Below are 24,474 nucleotides of genomic sequence, written 5' to 3'. Positions count from 1 at the left end.
ATGGTTTCTTAATTTCTGGTGCTGTGGTCTGTTTTCAGTCTGCATGTGTATATATATGGACATATACATGTCTATACAGTCTATTAAAGAGGTGTTATTAAACATGATTCTTCTCCAGGATGTGTTCCAGGAGGCGAAGGTGGATGACAACGTGGAGGTGAAGGATGAGGCGGAGACACAGGTCCGCTCCCGAAGACTTCCTCTAACCAGGAAGTTCTACGCCTTCTACCACGCCCCCATCGTCAAATTCTGGTTCAACACGGTATGAATCGCTAGCCCCTGGCTCTACCCCCTCCATGTGAGCTGACTAGCAGACACTCTGGGCCCTACTATGTTTAATGGTACAGCGGAGTTCTGACTACCAAGGTTTTCCCTGTGGAGCCGCTAAGCAGCTTAAATGGAAGGGATGTTTCCTTTCTCCTCGTGGGATATTTCCTGTATCCTGCCCAGTGTGTGTGGATGAGTTCATTTTGAATCGCTTTGTGCCCCGGGTGGGTGGAGATTTCCCTTTTAGAAGCAATGTAACGGTCTAAAACTGAGCACCACTTGACCAGTGTGTGTACTCTGAGACCAGGGAGGGCTGACATGAAACGTGTTCATGTTGAGAGGACAGAGGGAGGCTGGGGCGTGTGTGTACTTTTCCAGAGCTCTACCTCCCACACACACACACACACACACACGTACCCTCAGGTGGTGTTCCAGGTACCCTGGCTTCATTTGCATGTCCTGATAGCATCAGTAGAACAGTCCTGAACATAATTATATCTGCTGTACCCAGATCAATGCTCATCTACCCCACAATCAACATCAACATAATTCTGCTGCCTGCCACACAATGATCCAGCTCTCACTGCATGTCTGTCACATCATGATCTCTGCTTCCACATAATAACCCTGCCTGCCCCAGTCAGCACTGATCCCCACACTGATCAGTCTCAGTTTAGTCACGGCCCTCCAACAGCCACACACACCCTACCTAACCCCCGGGCCATAGTTAGAATGACTGATGTCTAGGGTGGGGGAAGTGGGTCTGTATAATGGCTGAGAGGTGTTGTTGAATGCTGTAGTTTCCTTCACTTCATGCTTCGCTAGTCAGGCTCACAGTGTTCACCTCTAAAAAGACCTGGGGGTATGTCACAAAGCAGGAACAAAGTAGGACTGCTGTAATAGGATCAGTTTAGCCTTTTAGGTCATAATGACCCCTACAGATCAGACTTTTTCAAACCTCTCCTCTTAACGGCCCTAAACTAGCACACCGGTTTTACCTGGTCGAGGGCTTGATGATAAGTTAACTAGTTGATTCGGGTGTGCTAGTTCTGGAATAGTTCAAATACATGGAATATCTGGGGGTCTCTGAGAAAAGGTTTGAGGAGGGTTGATATAGATTTTAAATAAATAAGATTATATGGACGGGGGGGGGGGCACTTCAAATATGGGCCCTGGGCATTGTCTTGGACAAGGGTTTAGTAACAATAAAGAAGCATTTTCAATCAGCTTTACGCTTACCTGGTTCTTTCTGTAATTAGAGTGTGTGTTACCAGTATCGATACTGGTATCACAATACTACAATACCAAAACAAGCACAAGCAGACTTCACTCTGTGGTGCTGTTGTACAACAGTGTGTGCTATTGATTGCAAAATAAACAAATGTGACTCAGTGACAAAGGCTGTTTTTTTCCCAACATTAGGACTGTTTTCCTCAAGTAATTAAGTCTGCTTCATTTTTCCTTTCCTTCCTTACTTCCTAGTATCGCGGTACTGGTATCTTGATAACCCTTTTTAAGGTGTATGTGTGTGTTGTGTGTCTCCTGGCTATAATAGCCTGTGTATGGTATGTAAAGGTGTGTGTTGTGGGGTAATATAATAGCCTGTGTATGGTATGTAAAGGTGTGTGTTGTGGGTCAATATAATAGCCTGTGTAAAGGTGTGTGTTGTGGGTCAAGATAATTGTGTGTGTGTTGTGGGTCAATATAATTGTGTGTGTGCGTTTTCTCCTGGATAGCTGGCGTACCTGGGTTTTCTGATGCTTTACTCGTTTGTCGTTCTGGTCCGGATGCCCGAGTTTCCGTCTCCTCAAGAGTGGGTGGTCATCCTCTACATATTTACCTCCGCCATCGAGAAGATACGAGAGGTACGCTAATGCTGCTCCCTGCTCTCTACATCAATAGGGTTATGTTCCATCGAGAAGATACGAGAGGTACGCTAATCCTGCTCTCTACATCAATAGGGTTATGTTCCAATTGGCACCGGATTTGCTATATAGTGCACTGCTTTTGCCATTTGGATTGGACCCTATGACTGTATGAGAAGGACAAGACACTTACCCAGCTATCTTTGTCTCTCAGAGGATTCAATACAATTTAGTTTAGTTCAATTTGCTTTAAACAAGCTCATTCTTCTAGTTGACAGTTTAAACAGAGAAGTACTGAGTCCACATTCACGTTGATAGAATATTTCTCCATTTCTATCACTTTGTTTCCATTGTTGATTTGATTTGAGCTCTCAGGTCACTGGATGCACTCATGTCCTATTGTCTGTTCTGTATCTTTCTTTGTAGATGTTTATGTCTGAAGCTGGGAAGATTAGCCAGAAGGTTAAAGTCTGGTTCAGTGACTATTTTAACCTCTCAGACTTCCTGGCTATTGTCACCTTCTTTGTGGGCTTTGGATTGAGGATCGGAGGAGAGGATGTGCTTGTCCCAGGCCGGACTGTGTATTGCTTGAATATCATCTTCTGGTATGTGAGACTCCTAGATATTCTGGCAGTCAACCAGCAAGCAGGACCATATGTGATGATGATCGGTAAAATGGTGAGTGTTCTTTTTTTCCCCTAATGCTTTACTAATCCAAATTCGTTCTTCAACTGTGTCAAATCAAATTGTATTTGTCACATGCGCCAAATACAACAGGTGTAGACCTTACAGTGAAATGCTGAATACAACAGGTGTAGGTAGACCTTACAGTGAAATGCTTACTTACGAGCCCTTAATCAACAATGCTTTAAGAAGTTAAGAAGAAAAATGTGTTAAGTAAAAATGGATAAGTAGAAAAAAATAAAGTTAAAGTAACAAATAATTAAATGGCAGCAGTAAAATAACAACAGCGAGGCTTTATACAGGGAGTACCAGTACAGAGTCAATGTGGAGGCTTTATACAGGGAGTACCAGTACAGAGTCAATGTGGAGGCTATATACAGGGAGTACCAGTACAGAGTCAATGTGGAGGCTTTATACAGGGAGTACCAGTACAGAGTCAATGTGGAGGATTTATACAGGGAGTACCAGTACAGAGTCAATGTGGAGGATTTATACAGGGAGTACCGGTACAGAGTCAATGTGGAGGATATATACAGGGGGTACCGGTACAGAGTCAATGTGGAGGCTTTATACAGGGAGTACCGGTACAGAGTCAATGTGGAGGCTTTATACAGGGAGTACCGGTACAGAGTCAATGTGGAGGCTTTATACAGGGAGTACCGGTACAGAGTCAATGTGGAGGCTTTATACAGGGAGTACCGGTACAGAGTCAATGTGGAGGCTTTATACAGGGAGTACCGGTACAGAGTCAATGTGGAGGCTTTATACAGGGGGTACCGGTACAGAGTCAATGTGGAGGCTATATACAGGGGGTACAGGTACAGAGTCAATGTGCGGGGGCACCGGTTAATTGAGGTAATAAACAAAAAAAGAAACGTCCTCTCACTGTCAACTGCTTTTATTTTCAGCAAACTTAGCATGTGTAAATATTTGTATGAACATAACAAGATTCAACAACCGAGACATAAACTGAACAATTTCCACAGACATGTGCCTAACAGAAATGGAATAATGTTTCCCTGAACAAAGGGTGGGTCAAAATCAAAAGTAACAGTCAGTATCTGGTGTGGCCACCAGCTGCATTTAGTACTGCAGTGCATCTGTTCCTCATCTCCTCCTCACCAGAGTTGCCAGTCCTTGCTGTGAGATGTTACCCCACTCTTCCACCAAGGCACCTACAAGTTCCCGGACATTTCTGGGGGGAATGGCCCTCACCCTCCGATCCAACAGGTTCCAGACTTGCTCAATGGGATTGAGATCCGGGCTCTGCGCTGGCCATGGCAGAACACTGACATTCCTGTCCTGCATGAAATCACACACAGAACGAGCAGTGTGGTTGGTGGCATTGTCATGCTGGAGGGTCATGTCAGGATGAGCCTGCAGGAAGAGTACCACATGAGGGAGGAGGATGTCTTCCCTGTAACGCACATCCTCAGTGACGATCACTTTTTGCCAGTCCTGTCTGGTCCAGCGACAGTGGGTTTGTGCCCGTAGGCGACGTTGTTGCCGGTGATGTCTGGTGAGGACCTTCCTTTCAACAGGCCTACAAGGCCTCAGTCCAGCTTATTGCGGACAGTCTGAGCACTGATGGAAGGATTGTGTGTTCCTGGTGTAACTCGGGCAGTTGTTGTTGCCATCCTGTACCTGTCCCGCAGGTGTGATGTTTGGATGTACCGATCCTGTGCAGGTGTTGTTACACGTGGTCTGTCACTGCGAGGATGATCAGCTGTTGGTCCTGTCTCCCTGTAGCGCTGTCTTAGGTGTCTCATAGTACCGACATTGCAATTTATTGCTCTGGCCACATCTGCAGTCCTCATGCCTCCTCGCAGCTTGCCTAAGGCACGTTCACGCAGATGAGCAGGGACCTGGGGCATCTTTCTTTTTGGTGTTTTTCAGTCAGTTGAAAGGCCTCTTTAGTGTCCTAAGTTTTCATAACTGTGACCTTAATTGCCTACCGTCTGTAAGTTGTTAGTGTCTTAACGACCGTTCCAGAGGAGCTTGTTCATTAATTGTTATGGTTCATTGAACAATCATGGGAAACAGTGTTTAAACCTTTACAATGAAGATCTGTGAAGTTATTTGGATTTGTACTAATTATCTTTGAAAGACAGGGTCCTGAAAAAGGACGTTTCTTTTCTTTTTTTTCTGAGTTTATGTGTATGTAGGTAGAGTTAAAGTGCCTATGCATAGATTATAAACTGAGAGTAGCAGCAGCATAAAGAGGGGTCTGGGTAGCCCTTTGATTAGCTGTTCAGGAGTCTTATGGCTTGGTGGGGGAAGCTGTTAAGAAGCCTTTTGGACCTCGACTTGGCGCTCCGGTACCGCTTGCCGTGCGATAGCAGAGAGAACAGTCGACTAGGGTGGCTGGCGTTTCAATGCTAACATTTCAATTTATATCTAACATTTTTTATATATCAGGGATTATGTTCATCAACATATTTTATATAGTGATGATAATGTCAATATTTATTACAATTGAGTTGTCAATTCAATTGTCTATTACGATTACATTTATATTATGTACAGAGCTGACAATGTACAGGTAACTGCCGAAATAAAGAAAACACCAACATATAGAGACATTGAACACCAGTCACTTTAACAATGTTTACATACTGTTTTTATCCACTTTTAGAGCCCTGCACAGGCATTCATCTGAAGTCCAAACCCTACCCATGTCCGTGACGTTCAGGCCTTACCCTACCCAGGCCCGATTTGCTTCTGCCAAATTAAGAGCCGGCCCTGCCCAAAACCAGAAATAACTTCTTCCGTTTAGTAAATCCCTTAGCTGCTCGTCTCTGTCACTCACTCCCTGCGCAAATCTCACTCTGCATGTACTCTAAGTATCCATAGCAATGGCTCCACTTGGGCTGCTCTGCTCAATGAAGAGAACAATTAGCTGCGTTTCATCACTCTAAACTCTGACAAACATCAAGGAACAGTATTTTCTCTGAAATAATCTCTCCTGTAGTATATATTTGACAAGGTTGAAGCACTTCTGACACCATGTTATGATCTTAGTCAGATATGACTGTGCTGCGTAGCAGAGCACGAGCAAATGGCTCAGCTTCAAAATGTTAGTGATCAATTTAGTGAGAGGAGCTCTACCCATTTTATATGTACAGTGAGGCAAAAAATTATTTAGTCAGCCACCAATTGTGCAAGTTCTCCCACTTAAAAAGATGAGAGGCCTGTAATTTTCATCATAGGTACACTTCAACTATGACAGACAAAATGAGAAGAAAAAATATCCAGAGATTCACATTTTAGGATTTTTTTATGAATTTATTTGCAAATAAGTATTTGTTCACCTACAAACAAGCAAGATTTCTGGCTCTCACAGACCTGTAACTTCTTCTTTAAGAGGCTACTCTGCCCTCCACTTGTTACCTGTATTAATGGCACCTGTTTGAACTTGTTATCAGTATAAAAGACACCTGTCCACAACCTCAAACAGTCACACTCCAAACTCCACTATGGCCAAGACCAAAGAGCTGTCAAAGGACACCAGAAACAAAATTGTAGACCTGCACCAGGCTGGGAAGACTGAATCTGCAATAGGTAAGCAGCTTCGTTTGAAGAAATCAACTGTGGGAGAAATTATTAGGAAATGGAAGACATACAAGACCACTGATAATCTCCCTCGATCTGGGGCTCCACGCAAGATCTCACCCCGCGGGGTCAAAATGATCACAAAAACGGTGAGCAAAAATCCCAGAACCACACGGGGGGACCTAGTGAATGACCTGCAGAGAGCTGGGACCAAAGTAACAAAGCCTACCATCAGTAACACACTACACCACCAGGGACTCAAATTCTGCAGTGCCAGATGTGTCCCCCTGCAGCCAGTACATGTCCGGGCCCGTCTGAAGTTTGCTAGAGAGCATTTGGATGATCCAGAAGAAGATTGGGAGAATGTCATATGGTCAGATGAAAACAAAATATAACTTTTTGGTAAAAACTCAACTCGTCGTGTTTGGAGGACAAAGAATGCTGAGTTGCATCCAAAGAACACCAGGCCTACTGTGAAGCATGGGGTTGGAAAAATCATGCTTTGGGGCTGTTTTTCTGCAAAGGGACCAGGACGACTGATCCGTGTAAAGGAAAGAATGAATGGGGCCATGTATCGTGAGATTGAGTGAAAACCTCCTTCCATCAGCAAGGGCATTGAAGATGAAACGTGGCTGGGTCTTTCAGCATGACAATGATCCGAAACACACCGCCCGGGCAACGAAGGAGTGGCTTTGTAAGGTCCTGGAGTGGCCTAGCCAGTCTCCAGATCTCAACCCCATAGAAAATCTTTGGAGGGAGTTGAAAGTCCGTGTTGCCCAGCAACAACCCCAAAACATCACTGCTCTAGAGGAGATCTGCATGGAGGAATGGGACAAAATACCAGCAACAGTGTGTGAAAACCTTGCGAAGACTTACAGAAAATGTTTGACCTCTGTCATTGTCAACAAAGGGTATATGACAAAGTATTGAGAGAAACTTTTGTGTGTCTGTATTGTATTTCTAGATTTTACTGCCCTGTTGGAGCTAGAATGGTGTTTTGTTGATGGAAAACATTGACTCAGGTGCCGTTCCAGAATCTCACATTTATGTTCAATTGGGTTGAGATCTGGTGACTGAGACACACCCTTTAAACCCCCCCCCCTCTCCTATGCTCATTTGAGACCCCTAATTGGCAACTGGGCATTTTTATTTGGATGTTAATAGCTTAATTAACTCAGGAACCACACCTGTGTGGGAGCACCTGCTTTCAATATACGTTGTATCCCTCATTTACCCAAGTGTTTCCTTTTAATTTGGCAGTTACCTCTATATATCAACATGTTTTACATAGTGGCAGTTACCTCTATATATCAACATGTTTTACATAGTGGCAGTTACCTCCTATATATCAACATGTTTTACATAGTGGCAGTTACCTCCTATATATCAACATGTTTTACATAGTGGCAGTTACCTCCTATATATCAACATGTTTTACATAGTGGCAGTTACCTCTATATATCAACATGTTTTACATAGTGGCAGTTACCTCTATATATCAACATGTTTTACATAGTGGCAGTTACCTCTATATATCAACATGTTTTACATAGTGGCAGTTACCTCTATATATCAACATGTTTTACATAGTGGCAGTTACCTCTATATATCAACATGTTTTACATAGTGGCAGTTACCTCTATATATCAACATGTTTTACATAGTGGCAGTTACCTCTATATATCAACATGTTTTACATAGTGGCAGTTACCTCCTATATATCAACATGTTTTACATAGTGGCAGTTACCTCCTATATATCAACATGTTTTACATGGTGGCAGTTACCTCTATATCAACATGTTTTACATGGTGGCAGTTACCTCTATATATCAACATGTTTTACATAGTGGCAGTTACCTCCTATATATCAACATGTTTTACATAGTGGCAGTTACCTCTATATATCAACATGTTTTACATAGTGGCAGTTACCTCTATATATCAACATGTTTTACATAGTGGCAGTTACCTCTATATATCAACATGTTTTACATGGTGGCAGTTACCTCTATATATCAACATGTTTTACATGGTGGCAGTTACCTCTATATCAACATGTTTTACATAGTGGCAGTTACCTCTATATATCAATATGTTTTACATAGTGGCAGTAACCTCTATATATCAACAATATGTTTTACATAGTGGCAGTAATGTCTACTATCAACAACATGTTTTGATAGACTACGGGGATCCAGCACCAGTTCTGTTCATTCTGAGGCGCCGTAGCTGTGAGTCCGGAAATTCAGTATTTCCCAGGAACTTGGACGTTTATTCTCAGAACTTAGACCTGGTTAACTGCATGCACATGCCCTTAATATAGTGGTGGTAATGTCTCTAGTCATACAGATAGCTGTTTTGTATTGTTGTGATAATGTATATATTCCTCTAGGTGGCGCTGGTGTTGCGTTATGGCATACCCCAGAAAGCCATCCTGTAATGTGTGTATGTAATATACATATTATTCCTCTAGGTGGCCAATATGTTTTATATTGTGGTGATCATGGCGGTGGTGTTGTTGAGTTATGGCGTGCCGCGGAAAGCCATCCTGTACCCAAATGAGGAGCCCAGTTGGACGCTGCTCAAAGATGTGGTCTTCCAGCCGTACTGGATGATGTACGGGGAAGTGTATGCGTATGAAATTGACGGTAAGGAAGACGAGCCTGGTATAAACGACTACGATGGTAAGAGTTTTCTTAAGGATTCTCACCACGGCATGAGAAGCTGATTAGCACTGGAAATCAATCAAAAACCCAGGTTTGGTCTAATCAACGTGTCCTGCAACGCACCACACAGTCACCTCACACAGTCGCTGTGTTTAAATGATTTTGATTTAGAGTACAGAATGAGACCCTAGACCCTTGGTTGGATATGCATATGTTTTACTATGCCTATCCAGTTCTTTCATAAGTAATCAAGTCCTTAGGAGGTAGGGGCTAGGAGTTGATTGAGGACACAGCCAGTCGGCCCCTGTTAGGGGAGGTATAGCCACCAATGGTAGAGAACAGCAGCTTTTAACCAATCAGGGCTTTAGTTTAGATTATTGGGTCCAGATTTCTCTTGAGGCATGTCAAATGTAAGTGATTTGCTTAAAGTACAGGCTCAGAGTTTCAAAATGGCGTATCCTACACTGTAGTTTGAGTAAACATGGGAGTCAGCATGACACTGTCCTCCAGAAAGTAGTCTCTCTACTTAAACCCTGCTAAATTCAGGGCAGCAATGTTTTTGAGAGCTGTAGGAACACTTTTGCAGTTTTCCATAGTTTTATCTTTCCAAAAAATCTGTGATTAAAGATGATCTGTGAACTTACCAGAGAAGAGCCCATTCTGTTATATACAGAAGCCTGTGACATGACAAACCAAACAGGGATCATATATCGGTAAACATTGTTGTACACATGGGGATAATTCTTAACTTCCAGTTAAGGGAACTTTTCACTTAGTCTCCTATTGACATAATTGCGAGACTAAGTGACATTCAGATTTGCTGCATAGTGCACATTTGAGATGGTGTGTTTATGATATTGAGTAATGATATTTACAGAAGATCCATTGTGTAATATACAGTGAGGGGAAAAAGGTGTTTGATCCCCTGCTGATTTTGTACATTTTCCCACTGACAAAGAAATGATCCGTCTATAATTTCAATGGTAGGTGTATTTGAACAGTGAGAGACAGAATAACAACAAAAAAATCCAGAAAAACGCATGTCAAAAATGTTATAAATTGATTTGCATTTTAATGAGGGAAATAAGTATTTCTGTCTCCCAGGTGTCTTTTTATACAGGTAACGAGCTGAGATTAGGAGCACACTCTCAAAGGGAGTGTTCCTAATCTCAGTTTGTTACCTGTATAAAAAGACACCTGTCCACAGAAGCAATCAATCAATCAATCAGATTCCAAACTCTCAACCATGGCCAAGACCAAAGAGCTCTCCAAGGATGTCAGGGACAAGATTGTAGACCGACACAAGGCTGGAATGGGCTACAAGACCATCGCCAAGTAGCTTGGTTAGAAGGTGACAACAGTTGGTGCAATTATTTGCAAATGGAAGAAACACAAAAGAACTGTCAATCTCCCTCGGCCTGGGGCTCCATGCAAGATCTCACCTCGTGGAGTAGCATTGATCATGAGAACGGTGAGGAATCAGCCCAGAACTACACGGGAGGATCTTGTGAATGATCTCAAGGCAGCTGAGACCATAGTCATCAAGAAAACAATTGGTAACACGCTACGCCATGAAGGACTGAAATCCTGCAGCGCCCGCAAGGTCCCCCTACTCAAGAAAGCACATATACATGCCCGTCTGAAGTTTGCCAATGAACATATGATTCAGAGGACAACTGGGTTAAAGTGTTGTGGTCAGATGAGACCAAAATGGAGCTCTTTGGCATCAACTCAACTCGCCGTGTTTGGGAGGAGGAATGCTGCCTATGACCCCAAGAACACCATCCCCACCGTCAAACATGGAGGTGGAAACATTATGCTTTGGGGGTGTTTTTCTGCTAATGGGACAGGACAACTTCACCGCATCAAAGGGACGATGGACGGGGCCATGTGCCGTCAAATCTTGGGTGAGAACCTCCTTCCCTCAGCCAGGGCATTGAAAATGTGTCGTGGATTGGTATTCCAGCATGACAATGACTCAAAACACACAGCAAAGGCAACAAAGGAGTGGCTCAAGAAGAAGCACATGAAGGTCCTGGAGTGGCCTAGCCAGTCTCCAGACCTTAATCCCATAGAAAATCTGTGGAGGGAGCTGAAGGTTCGAGTTGCCAAACGTCAGCCTCGAAACCTTAATGATTTGGAGAAGATCTGCAAAGAGGAGTGGGCCAAAATCCCTCCTGAGATGTGTGCAAACCTGGTGGCCAACTACAAGACACAAGGGGTTTTCCACCAAGTACTAAGTCATGTTTTGCAGAGGGGTCAAATACTTATTTCCCTCATTAAAATGCAAATCAGTCCTCCTGGGTGGTGCAGTGGTTAAGGGCTCTGTGCCACTAGAGACCCTAGGTTCGCGCCCAGGCTCTCTATCGCAACCGATCGCGACCGGGAGGTCAGTGGGGCGAGGCACAATTGGCCTAGCGTCGTCCGGGTTAGGCCGGTATGGATATCCTTGTCTCATCGCGCACCAGCGACTCCTGTGGCGGGCCGGGCGCAGTGCGCGCTAACCAAGGTCGCCAGGTGCACGGTGTTTCCTCCCACACATTGGTGCGGCTGGCTTCCGGGTTGGATGCGCGCTGTGTTAAGAAGCAGTGCGGCTTGGTTGGGTTGTGTATCGGAGGACGCATGACTTTCGACCTTCGTCTCTCCCGAGCCCGTACGGGAGTTGTAGTGATGAGACAAGATAGTAGCTACTAACAATTGTATACCACGAAATTGGGGAGAAGAGTTCAACCAAAAAAACACACAAAAATGCAAATCAATTTATAACATTTTTGACATGCGTTTTTCTGGATTTTTGTTGTTTTTATTCTGTCTCACTGTTGAAATAAACCTAACATTAAAATTATAGACTGAACATTTCTTTGTCAGTGGGCAAACGTACAAAATCAGCAGGGGATCAAATACTTTTTTCCCTCACTGTATAGTAGTCGCAGCTACCTGTCTCGCTCATCAGACTCAGGGAGCTCCACCACAGTTGTGTGGGAGATACAGCGGCTGTGGGAAGAGACTACCTGTTGATATATAGAGCAGAATGTATACAGTAGCAGTAGATACTGTGCAGTATAATGAAATGTTATTCTACAAATTAGATGGTAGTCGCTGGTTTTACTGACCCAAATTGTTTACTCCTAGACAAAAACAAAAAAATCTGGAGAGACAAAGACAGTAGAAAGCTTAATTTGGCTGTACAAAACCAGTGCTTGGAGTTTAGAGGTGTGTGTGAATGATCTACACTTGTCACTGTGTGTTGTTTGGGATGTGTGTGTTATTTGTGTTGGGATGTGTGAAACACCGTGTGTGTTTCTCTGACCCAGTCCCCTCTCTCCACAGTGTGTGCCAATAATACTGATACGAATGTGAAATCCCTGTGCTCCACTTCAGTGTGGATCACTCCTTTCCTACAAGCAGTCTACCTCTTTGTCCAATACATATTGATAGTTAACCTTCTCATCGCCTTCTTCAAGTAAGACTACACACAAAATGGTGTTCCACAGAGCGCTGTTCTGTGACAATACTATTCTCATTATTCATTAATAACATTGTTTTTCCCCAATTTTCTACATCACTGTCTATATCTATTTTTGCCATCTCTCTCTTCTCCTCAGTAATGTGTACCTCCAAGTGATGTCAATCAGTAATCTGGTATGGAAGTACCAGAGGTATCATTTCGTCATGGCCTACCATGAGAAGCCAGTCCTCCCTCCTCCCCTCATCCTCCTCTCCCACCTAGTCTCTTTCTTCTCCTGCATCTGTCACAAGAGGAAGAAGGACAGTCACTCTTACGGACCAAGTACGGGAACTACCATTTATCGCTCTAAAATGCGGATATGACAGAACCACTTGGTGATCAGAGAGAACAAGAGAGGCCCTAGTACTGAGCTCTGGGGGACACCAGTAGTGTATGAACAGACTATAAAATGTATAGGTGTCTCTGGGATCTCTAGTTTATCAGTAAAAATATATGCAGCTACAATAACTTATTTGAAAATGTGTACTAGTAGTTATGTTGATCTGTAAAAGAGGTGAAATGCCTTGTTGAAACTAGAAAGCTCTTCATCCTCTCCCTTCCCATCTCCCCATCTTTCCTTCCTTCCCTACCTTCCTCCCTCCAGAGTTGTTTCTAACGGAGGAGGATCAGAAGAAGCTCCATGACTTTGAGGAGCAGTGTGTGGAGACGTACTTCCATGAGAAAAACGACCAGTTCCACTCAGGGAGCGATGAGCGCATCCGCCTCACATCAGACAGGTAACTGTTACATTAGTTACCATTCACCCCAGTTTTTATTTGACCCTTGCGCTGACAGTAACAGTTATAGTGTATATATAACATAAGAGGATTAGGAGGTTAATTGAATATTGAACTCTGTGGCAACATGGATGTGTTTCTCCTTTCTCTCCTCAGGGTTGAGACCATGTGTATCCAGCTGAAGGAGGTCGGTAATAGAGTGAACTTCATCAAGCGTTCCCTCCACACGCTGGACTCTCAGATCGGCCACCTTCAGGACCTGTCAGCTCTGACCGTGGACACCCTGAAGACCCTGACCGCCCAGAGGGCCTCTGAAGCCAGCAAGGTCCATAACCAGATCACCAGGGAGCTCAGTCTGTCCAAAAACTTTGCCCCCAGCCTGGCTCCCACCCCCCAGGACCCTACCCCCCAATCCAAGGGGGTCAAACGTAGCGTGGGCGCCTACTTTGGTTCCTCCTTCCCCCAGGTGTCCGGGGTGGTGGTGGGGGGCAACATGGCTGATTCTCTGTTTGGGAGTGGGGTGGACCCAAACCCGCCACTGACGCTCAGTCCCCCAGAGCGGAGAGGAGACTGGGCTGGGCTGGGGCACCAAGCTACTGCTGCTATAGAGGCTGGATCCTCCACGGGTGGCAGTGCTAGTCACAGTGCCTTCTCCCTCTGCCCAGCTCCGGCGCCCCCTACTGTCAGTCCTCCAGAGCTGCGGCTACGAGGCCACTCCTTCACCCAGTGGCAGCTGACCCGTCCAGAGCAGGTGGGCATCTCCGACTGCCCCTCCAGCCTGCCCAGCGTGCCCTCTGCTAGGGCTGCTTTCTACGTCAGCTCTACCCCCTCCCAGCCCTCGGTCTCCAGCCACCCAGAACTCAGCCTGGTTGGGCCAGACAAAGACAGAACCTCTGCTTCCACCTCAGCCTTTGCTGTAGAGTTTGGTGCGTTTGTTGGTAAGTATAACTGTGAGGAGAAAGACGAGGGCACTAGCTGTGTGTACCCCACTGTTGTTGTTGTGTCCAAGACTTCTGACATTTGCTTGCCCGTTTGCTTGCCTGCTTCCATTGAGAAACGGGAGGCAACTGGTGAGGAGGAGGGGAGGGGTGAGGGAGGGGAGAGGGCGGAGGGGAGGGCAGAAGGATATGTGAATGAGGCATTTTCCGATGACGAGGGAAAACCGGAAGGAGTTCTGATGGATGGGCAGGGCAGAAATGCTGAGCTTCCGTTGGCTCCTGAGACCGCCCGTCAGGCCGCACCCTCGCCGCATGCTGACGCTCACAGGAACAGCCCCCTCCCTGGCTGCGCCCTGGCCCCTGCAGTGGTGCCCAGGAGACCCTGCGGCTGTAGAACCAGAGAGGTGGGGTCCTCAAGCCCCATGGCCCAGCCAGGGTCCCCTCAGCAGGGGGAAAGAAGGACTGAAGCCCCCCTGAGAAGTGACAGCAGGGAAACTACCAGAGACAGAGGTTTGAGTTTGAGTCAGAGTTGGCAGTGGGGAAAATCTCAGATCACACTCTACCTTTCACCTGTAACACACCTTTTCCTAACCAGGGTGAAGTATGGTTGTTAGGGGTCTAACGGGGTGGTATGGGGTCTAACTAAAATTAAATAACCACAGGTGTGTTCTCAAAATTCAAAAACCCTGAGCATAACCTGATATGGCACCATGCTCAATCAAGACTTCAAAATAAACCAATCAGTATGCCATCATGTTCAATCAATAGACTTCATAAACTCATAGCAACAACTCATTGTCATTCGCCAGTAAAACATACACATTCGATAACAGTCAATAAACGGTTGCAAACTTTAAAGAAAAACCTGGGGTACCCTTACAGTGGCTTGCGAAAGTATTCACCCCCCTTGGCATTTTTCCTATTTTGTTGCCTTACAACCTGGAATTAAAATAGATTTTTGGGGGGTTTGTATCATTTGATTTACACAACATGCCTACCACTTTGAAGATGCAAAATATTTTTTATTGTGAAACAAACAAGAAATAAGACCCATTGAACTTGAGCGTGCATAACTATTCACCCCCCCCAAAGTCAATACTTTGTAGAGCCATCTTTTGCAGCAATTAGTTGCAAGTCTCTTGGGGTATGTTTCTATAAGCTTGGCACATCTAGTAACTGCGATGTTCTTTTTTTATTTTTTTTATTTTTTTTGTGCCCATTCTTCAAGGCAAAACTGCTCCAGCTCCTTCAAGTTGGATGGGTTCCGCTGATGTACAGCAATCTTTAAGTCATACCACAGATTCTCAATTGGATTGAGGTCTGGGCTTTGACTAAGGCCATTCCAAAACATTAAGATGTTTCCCCTTAAACCACTCGAGTGTTGCTTTAGCAGTATGCTTAGGGTCATTGTCCTGCTGGAAGGCGAACCTCCGTCCCAGTCTCAAATCTCTGGAAGACTGAAACAGGTTTCCCTCAAGAATTTCCCTGTATTTAGCTCCATCCATCATTCCTTCAATTCTAACCAGTTTCCTAGTCCCTGCCGATGGAAAAACATCCCCACAGCATGATGCTGCCACCACCATGCTTCACTACTGTGGGGATGGTGTTCTCGGGGTGATGAAGGTGTTGGGTTTGCACCAGACATAGTGTTTTCCTTGATGGCCAAAAAGCTCAATTTTAGTCTCATCTGACCAGAGTACCTTCTTTCATATGTTTGGGGAGTGTCCCACATGCCTTTTGGTGAACACCAAACGTGTTTGCTTATTTTTTTCTTGCCACTCTTCTGTAAAGCCCAGCTCTGTGGCGTGTACGGCTTAAAGTGGTCCTATGGACAGATACTCCAATCTCTGCTGTGGAGCTTTGCAGCTCCTTCAGGGTTATCTTTGGTATTTTTGTCGCCTCTGATTAATGCCCTCCTTGCCTGGTCTGTGAGTTTTGGTGGGCGGCCCTCTCTTGTCAGGTTTGTTGTGGTGCTATATTATTTCAATTTTTGAATAATGGTTTTGATGGTGCTTCGTGGGATGTTCAAAGTTTCTGATATTTTTTTTATAACCCAACCTGATCTGTACTTCTCCACAACTTTGTCCCTGACCTGTTTAGAGAGCTCCCTGGTCTTCATGGTGCCCCTTGCTTAGTGGTGTTGCAGACTCTGGGGCCTTTCAGAACAGGTGTATGTATACTGAGATCATGTGACACTTAGATTGCACACAGATGGACTTTATTTAACAAATTATGTGACTTCTGAAGGTAATTGGTTGCACCAGATCTTATTTAGGGGCTTCATAGCAAAGGGGGTGAATACATATGCATGCACCAGTTTTTTATTTTTGGGAATTTTTGGAAACAAGTAATTTTTTACATTTCACTTCACCAATCCAATGCAGGCGATGGTGGTCCTTAGCCAGTGCGGTAGTGGGAAACAGAGGGCTAGTGTTGCTAGTTAGCAGGATGATGTTTCTTCACAAGACTCAGAGAAAACCCTAGAATTTCCTGGTGTCTAGGTTTGCTATCTGAGCTCGATATAAACTATGGTAGCATACATACAATATACATGTATTTGCCTCTTATGGAGATGGCTTGCTACGCTAGTTATCTGGTTTTGGCTAGCTAGTGGCTAATATTAGCTAGTGTTGCATCGTACCTTCAGACGGGACCCAAAGCAAACTGTAGAATTGCCCGTTTCTAGAGTCGCTATCTGAGAGGTATACTACGATTTGAAACTAGATCTACTCAAGACTTTTATAAAGCTAGCCAGCTTCAGTTAGCTTCACATTCAAGCCCAGGCTTCATCCATACTAAGGTGGATTTTGATCATGCAGCTAATGCAAGCAGGCTCAGAGGGGATTTCCACATAACACAATAATTTGGATAGCCACTCAAGCTTCCCCTTATGTGGGTGCTAGAAAGTTAAATATCAAGCAAGGTTGTTTCATTGCCCCCATCGTGTTATGTGGAAATGCACTGTCAGTATGTTTTTATTTATTTTTAACTACACTTGTATGCCGCCTCGCCATGCTAGCTTCGCCCTCGTGTGGGTTCTAGCAAGCTAGGTAGTGCTAGGGGTAGTGCTCTGTATCAAAAGCCAATCCAGTAGGGACTGGAAGCTATGCTGAGCTTTAAATTGGTCAAGTACATCGCAAAGTATTTGCATAAAGTTCCGGTTTCCTCCTTTGGTCCCATCCTGTTCACGTCCCTCGCCCATGCTCGCATCGCCCAACAGTCCCCCGCCCACTTAGCTTCTCTTCCATTGGAAATGAATGGCTTATCGTAGTTTCATCGCCCACGTCACTTCAGTTAACTGTACGTGCATGTTGCACATGGCTAGTCGAACACCGAACTCTTAATTGAGACAATGTTCGCATTTTTATGTTTTAGGCTGAAATGATTTATTTAGTTAGTTACTTAGTTATTTAGCAAATTCAGCAGGCTATGCTGTGACATAGGCTATTAGAAGTGCCGTTTAGTTAGTGCCGTCTTTGTGCTTTCGAGTGCTTATCGATGCACAAGTCCCTTTTTCCTACCTATCAATAAAATCATTTTAGAAAATCATACAAACGTTTCACTATGCGTCAACTTTCAAATGCATGCTGTGATTACTAAATGTGTAATGTGATAGGTATTTTTAATATTACTATAGAAAAAAATACAGTTAAAATTCAGTCCCAAAAAATGTAATCAGTCGTCCTGAAATGAAGGGGATGAAAACGTAGTCTTGGTGAGAGGGGGAATCTAATTTCATTGGTCCTCAACTCACGGCTCAGACGCTTCATTCAGATAAATGGAGTTAGCCCTGAGTTAGCCTGCCCCTGATCAGGTTAGTTCTGAAAGATTCCTTGCAAAATTTTACTCAGAGTTGACCACACTTACCTCGCTAACTCCTCTTTGTAGTATAGGGCTCTGGTCTCGTCACTCAGTCATTAACTCTTCTTAGCTACTTATACAGGTTCACATGCTAGTATGCTACATATACAACAGCTATTTACATTACAGCTAAACGGTTACAGAAGTCTGCCCTAAACTGGGAATCAAAATCACCTCAGAACTAACTCCGCCCTCCAACTATTGTAATTTGTTCCCTTCACTTTCCCTACGGACCCTCTGATTTGGCTAAGGGGGATCTTTAAAGGCGCTGCATGGTCAATCCTACGTCTGCATTGGCCATGCAGCGTTTATGGTAATATGGCCTAGGAAGAGGTGCCTGGGCTGTAGGGTGCTAGGATCAGATTTGTAATTAACTTGTCGTTGTTGTCTCAATTTCAGATTTCTCTCTCTTGCTCTACCTGTCAATTATTATGTCAACCTTTTGTCTTGTCTAATGTCATTGTTGTGTTGGGGTGTTGGCCTCTGGTTGATGGTGACAGAGTTGTGACTGTATCGCCATGGATTGATTGATTGCTTGAAATTTGCAACCTTTCCTGAAATTGTCTGTATTGGTTAAAGGGTTTGTCACATGGAAAGGTTGAGGCACCTACCCTCTGTCCATCTGTCTTTCAGTGACTGTCCCAGAGGTTTGGCCAATTCCTGACCTGGATCAGGGTTTGGGTCAATTCCATTTTAATTCAGAAAGTTATCAAATTGGAATTGAAATGACCCCAACAAAAAAGCCTGCAGCCTTCCAGGACAAGTGTTGGCCACCCTTGGTGTGATGCTGTCTCTATCTGTCTAACAGTGTTCCGCTCCTCCAGGTCATAAAGACAACCTGCACCTGGACCTGCAGCGCTCCTTCCCCAGAGACCTCTCCTCCAGACAGCTCAGCCCAGCCACGCAGCCCAGGGAACAGGTGAGACAGTATGTGGGTTTATGTGAGTGTTCCTCCTCCTAGGTATTGAGGCAGTTATTTACTTGCTCTTAGTTCCTGGTTGGGAAGTGGTTGTTGGTTGGTAGAATGTCGGTTGGTAGAATGTTGGTAGAATGTCAATGTTATGACCATTTAAAAAAACAACCTGTTAGTTGTAGTTCGATATTGCTCCCAGGGCGGAGCAGTTTATTTACATGAAACATCAGAGACACTTCCACAGAACAAACCAGAATTCCTTAATGGCTTCCTGTCCACATTGTCCCCACACATGCTAACCTTAGCCTCACTATGTGAAAAACAGGAAAACAGATCTCATCAGCTGAGCCCAGTAGGAGGAAGTTGCTCCTAGACACTGATGTGCCAGTGTGTCTTTCTCTCTGTCTACAGGGTCATCCTGAAGGCCAAGGTAATATGAGGACGGTCAACTCATATGCTGGCTTCACTGAGTTTGACCGGAGTCCCTCCTTCCTCCATCCAGACTCCTGTAAGTCCAGGAAGATAGACCTGTGCTGCTAGACACATGAATACACTGCAGAACCCTGACAAGACCTGCCAGAGGTCACGACATGTATACTATGTGTGCTAACTGAAAGGGTCTTTGGTTGTTGTGGGTCTGCAGCTCTCAGTAAGCGAGAGAGGAGCGGCGTGTCAGCGGAAGACATCCTCATCCACGAAGACCCCAGAGCTGCACTACTACTGGTGAGAACTGTCGCATAACTGTATGATGTCTCACACCCCTTCAGGTTCTGAAATCACTACTGACTCACTGTACCACTGACTCACTGTACCACTGACTCACTGTACCACTGAGTCACTGTACCACTGACTCACTGTACCACTGACTGACTGACAAGTGATTGACTACAAGTGATTGACTACAAGTGACTGACTGTACCACTGACTGACTGACTACGACTGACTACGACTAGCTGACTACGATTGACTGAGTGACTGACGACAGCCGACTGGGTGATTGACTGACTGACAGCCGACTGGGTGATTGACTGACTGACAGCCGACTGGGTGATTGACTGACTGACAGCCGACTGGGTGATTGACTGACTGACAGCCGACTGGGGGATTGACTGACTGACAGCCGACTGGGGGATTGACTGACTGACAGCCGACTGGGGGATTGACTGACTGACAGCCGACTGGGGGATTGACTGACTGACAGCCGACTGGGGGATTGACTGACTGACAGCCGACTGGGGGATTGACTGACTGACAGCCGACTGGGGGATTGACTGACTGACAGCCGACTGGGGGATTGACTGACTGACAGCCGACTGGGGGATTGACTGACTGACAGCCGACTGGGGGATTGACTGACTGACAGCCGACTGGGGGATTGACTGACTGACAGCCGACTGGGGGATTGACTGACTGACAGCCGACTGGGGGATTGACTGACTGACAGCCGACTGGGGGATTGACTGACTGACAGCCGACTGGGGGATTGACTGACTGACAGCCGACTGGGGGATTGACTGACTGACAGCCGACTGGGGGATTGACTGACTGACAGCCGACTGGGGGATTGACTGACTGACAGCCGACTGGGGGATTGACTGACTGACAGCCGACTGGGGGATTGACTGACTGACAGCCGACTGGGGGATTGACTGACTGACAGCCGACTGGGGGATTGACTGACTGACAGCCGACTGGGGGATTGACTGACTGACAGCCGACTGGGGGATTGACTGACTGACAGCCGACTGGGGGATTGACTGACTGACAGCCGACTGGGGGATTGACTGACTGACAGCCGACTGGGGGATTGACTGACTGGGTGATTGACTGACAGCCGACTGGGGGATTGACTGACTGGGGGATTGACTGACAGCTGACTGGGGGATTGACTGACTGGGGGATTGACTGACTGGGGGATTGACTGACTGGGGGATTGACTGACTGGGGGATTGACTGACTGGGGGATTGACTGACTGGGGGATTGACTGACTGGGTGATTGACTGACTGACTGATTGACTGGGTGATTGACTGACTGACTGATTGACTGATTGACTGAGGGATTGACTGAGGGATTGACTGAGGGATTGACTGACTGAGGGATTGACTGACTGAGGGATTGACTGACTGAGGGATTGACTGACTGAGGGATTGACTGACTGAGGGATTGACTGACTGAGGGATTGACTGACTGAGGGATTGACTGACTGAGGGATTGACTGACTGAGGGATTGACTGACTGAGGGATTGACTGACTGAGGGATTGACTGACTGAGGGATTGACTGACTGAGGGATTGACTGACTGATTGACTGACTGACTGAGGGATTGACTGACTGAGGGATTGACTGACTGAGGGATTGACTGACTGACTGAGGGATTGACTGACTGACTGAGGGATTGACTGACTGACTGAGGGATTGACTGAGGGATTGACTGAGGGATTGACTGACTGACTGAGGGATTGACTGAGGGATTGACTGAGGGATTGACTGAGGGATTGACTGAGGGATTGACTGAGGGATTGACTGAGGGATTGACTGAGGGATTGGATTGACTGAGGGATTGACTGAGGGATTGACTGAGGGATTGACTGAGGGATTGACTGAGGGATTGACTGAGGGATTGACTGACTGGGTGATTGATTGATTGACTGACTGGGTGATTGATTGATTGACTGACTGGGTGATTGATTGATTGACTGACTGGGTGATTGATTGATTGACTGACTGATTGACTGACTGACTGACTGACTGTGATTGACTGACTAAGTGATTGACTGACTGACTGACTGAGGGATTGACTGACTGACTGACTGAGGGATTGACTGACTGACTGACTGAGGGATTGACTGACTGACTGACTGAGGGATTGACTGACTGACTGACTGAGGGATTGACTGACTGACTGACTGAGGGATTGACTGACTGACTGAGGGATTGACTGATTGACTGACTGACTGACTGAGGGATTGACTGACTGACTGACTGACTGACTGAGGGATTGACTGACTGACTGACTGACTGACTGAGGGATTGACTGACTGACTGACTGACTGACTGAGGGATTGACTGACTGACTGACTGACTGACTGAGGGATTGACTGACTGACTGACTGACTGACTGAGGGATTGACTGACTGACTGACTGACTGACTGAGGGATTGACTGACTGACTGACTGACTGAGGGATTGACTGACTGACTGACTGACTGAGGGATTGACTGACTGACTGACTGACTGAGGGATTGACTGATTGACTGACTGAGGGATTGACTGACTGAGGGATTGACTGATTGACTGACTGAGGGATTGACGGATTGACTGACTGAGGGATTGAGGGATTGACTGACTGATTGACTGACTGAGGGATTGACTGACTGATTGACTGACTGAGGGATTGATTGACTGACTGAGGGATTGATTGACTGACTGAGGGATTGATTGACTGACTGAGGGATTGATTGACTGACTGAGGGATTGATTGACTGACTGAGGGATTGATTGACTGACTGACTGGCTTGACTGTACGACCGACTGTATGACTGACTAACTGGCATGTTTTCCTCTCTCCTCAGGAGAGGGCTCAGGTCAAGACAGCTCAGGCCAGCAGTCTGTAAGTACCTGACATGCATTCCTACCATCATCCTGTTTTTTCTGCTGGGGTCAACTTACACTTACAGCCCTGGAAGAGTAGAGTAGATGAACTCACTTACAGCTGTGGGTCTAGTAGATCTCTTGGTTGTTGATCAGTTCAGTGTTCCCACAGTTTGGTTCGTAACCCTGGGCCAAACCTGGCTTACCGTTACCATGGTGACCGGAAACAATGTTCCAATCACATTCCCAACCCAGCTATTAGGGGGAGTGGGTGGTTGCCCGTAGTGTTAGTATGTGTTCATTAATAGGTGAACAGTGTTTTACTACAGTTCTACTGTATAGTGTCTGTGAGAGCAGCGCCATTGAGGCCATCTCCATTTTGAAGTAGTACTTTTTCTTCTACTACTTCTATGAGTTGGTACACAAACTGAAATGGTGCATACTGCTACTTGGAGTGTGTTGTCTGAACAGGTATAAAGTCAAGGTTGGTGATCTACTGCCACCTGCAGTTATGGAATGTTTGCTCACAAGTATAATTCATTGGCTGATCCCACTACTTTCAAATTATGGAAATCCTCATTGATGATGCACATGCAAAATGGGTTATTTCTACATTTATTGATTTATTTATTTAACCTTTATTTAACTAGGCAAGTCAGTTAAGAACAAATTCTTATTTACAATGACGGCCTACCAGAGGACAGAAGGCCTCCTGCGGGGATGGGGGCTGGGATTTAAAAAATCACGTCAAGAGAGACACCACAGCACTACATAAAGAGAGAATTAAGACAACAACATAGCATGACAGCAACACATGGAAACACTGCGTGGTAGCAACACAACATTACTACAACAACATGGTAGCAACACAACATGGCAGCAGCACAACATGGTACAAACAATTATTGGGCTCAGACAACAGCACAAAGGGCAAGAAGGTAGAGACGACAACAAATGTAATGATCTCTATCTCTGAGGTGGATGTTAATGTCTGTTGTGTGTTCTCTCTCTCAGCAGGGCACCAGGGGAGGACTCAGGTATAAATGGTATGTGTCCATTGGAACTAGCTTTCTGTACTATTACTGTAACTTGATAGTTCCTGATTTCTTTCTCTGAGATGAACAGGCTGTTCACCTCTCTATTCGCCTCTTTGACAAATTTATACTTTCTCTCCTTCCTCTCAGCTGCATCATGTCTCTACAGACACGCCCATCTGGGGAGCAGGAAGGATTGTGAGTGGCTGTAACTTTCCCTTTAACTACTTCTAACTCATTGAGATGTGAACCATCCCTGTAACTCCATCTAACTCATTGTGATGTGATCTATCCCTTTAACTACGTCTAACTCATTGTGATGTGATCTATCCCTTTAACTACGTCTAACTCATTGTGATGTGATCTAACCCTTTAACTACATCTAACTCATTGTGATGTGATCTAACCCTTTAACTACATCTAACTCATTGTGATGTGATCTAACCCTTTAACTATGTCTAACTCATTGTGATGTGATCTAACCCTTTAACTATGTCTAACTCATTGTGATGTGATCTAACCCTTTAACTATGTGTAACTCATTGTGATGTGATCTAACCCTGTACCACTAAAATGAATTCACCTCTTCACCTCTGTATTTTTTCATCCTTATTCTCTTCCCTACATGCTTATTTTTTATTGTACTTTTATTAGCAATAGTCATGAGAGGAGAGCTTGCAAGTAAGCATTTTGTTGTGTTGTGTTCACTTCCTGTAACCATGCATATCACAAATACACTTTATATTTAATTGGATTTGAATAACTGACAATTTTATTTTTCTTAGCAATTGGTTCCCCTTTCAAGCCAATGGAAAGCTACCAATACTCGGGTGAGGTTTGGACCTTAAAGCATA

The 24,474-nt window shown here is 45.1% G+C and overlaps 1 protein-coding gene across 4 annotated transcripts in view; it reads left to right on the top strand.

Moving 5' to 3' along the window:
- Positions 1 to 24,474, top strand: part of trpm7 (transient receptor potential cation channel, subfamily M, member 7) — an 87,059-nt gene that overhangs the window by 52,486 nt on the left and 10,099 nt on the right. For 3 of the 4 annotated variants that reach the window (XM_031831300.1, XM_031831299.1, XM_031831301.1), the window contains exons 19-33: positions 119 to 262; positions 2,004 to 2,132; positions 2,559 to 2,810; positions 8,844 to 9,018; positions 12,367 to 12,499; positions 12,642 to 12,826; positions 13,149 to 13,281; positions 13,438 to 14,219; positions 18,905 to 18,999; positions 19,405 to 19,501; positions 19,637 to 19,716; positions 22,568 to 22,605; positions 23,601 to 23,632; positions 23,771 to 23,818; positions 24,406 to 24,450. In XM_031831300.1, the coding sequence (XP_031687160.1) occupies positions 119 to 262; positions 2,004 to 2,132; positions 2,559 to 2,810; positions 8,844 to 9,018; positions 12,367 to 12,499; positions 12,642 to 12,826; positions 13,149 to 13,281; positions 13,438 to 14,219; positions 18,905 to 18,999; positions 19,405 to 19,501; positions 19,637 to 19,716; positions 22,568 to 22,605; positions 23,601 to 23,632; positions 23,771 to 23,818; positions 24,406 to 24,450 (2,368 nt within the window). Of the gene's footprint in view, positions 1 to 118; positions 263 to 2,003; positions 2,199 to 2,558; positions 2,811 to 8,843; positions 9,019 to 12,366; positions 12,500 to 12,641; positions 12,827 to 13,148; positions 13,282 to 13,437; positions 14,220 to 18,904; positions 19,000 to 19,404; positions 19,502 to 19,636; positions 19,717 to 22,567; positions 22,606 to 23,600; positions 23,633 to 23,770; positions 23,819 to 24,405; positions 24,451 to 24,474 lie in introns of those variants that run through there. The other variant, XR_004210913.1, reaches the window with a different exon arrangement.

The sequence above is a fragment of the Oncorhynchus kisutch genome, linkage group LG8 (assembly GCF_002021735.2).
Source record: "Oncorhynchus kisutch isolate 150728-3 linkage group LG8, Okis_V2, whole genome shotgun sequence".
Taxonomy (NCBI): domain Eukaryota; kingdom Metazoa; phylum Chordata; class Actinopteri; order Salmoniformes; family Salmonidae; genus Oncorhynchus; species Oncorhynchus kisutch.
Note: the sequence above shows the minus strand (reverse complement) of the source record. Positions and strands in the feature narration are given on the sequence as shown.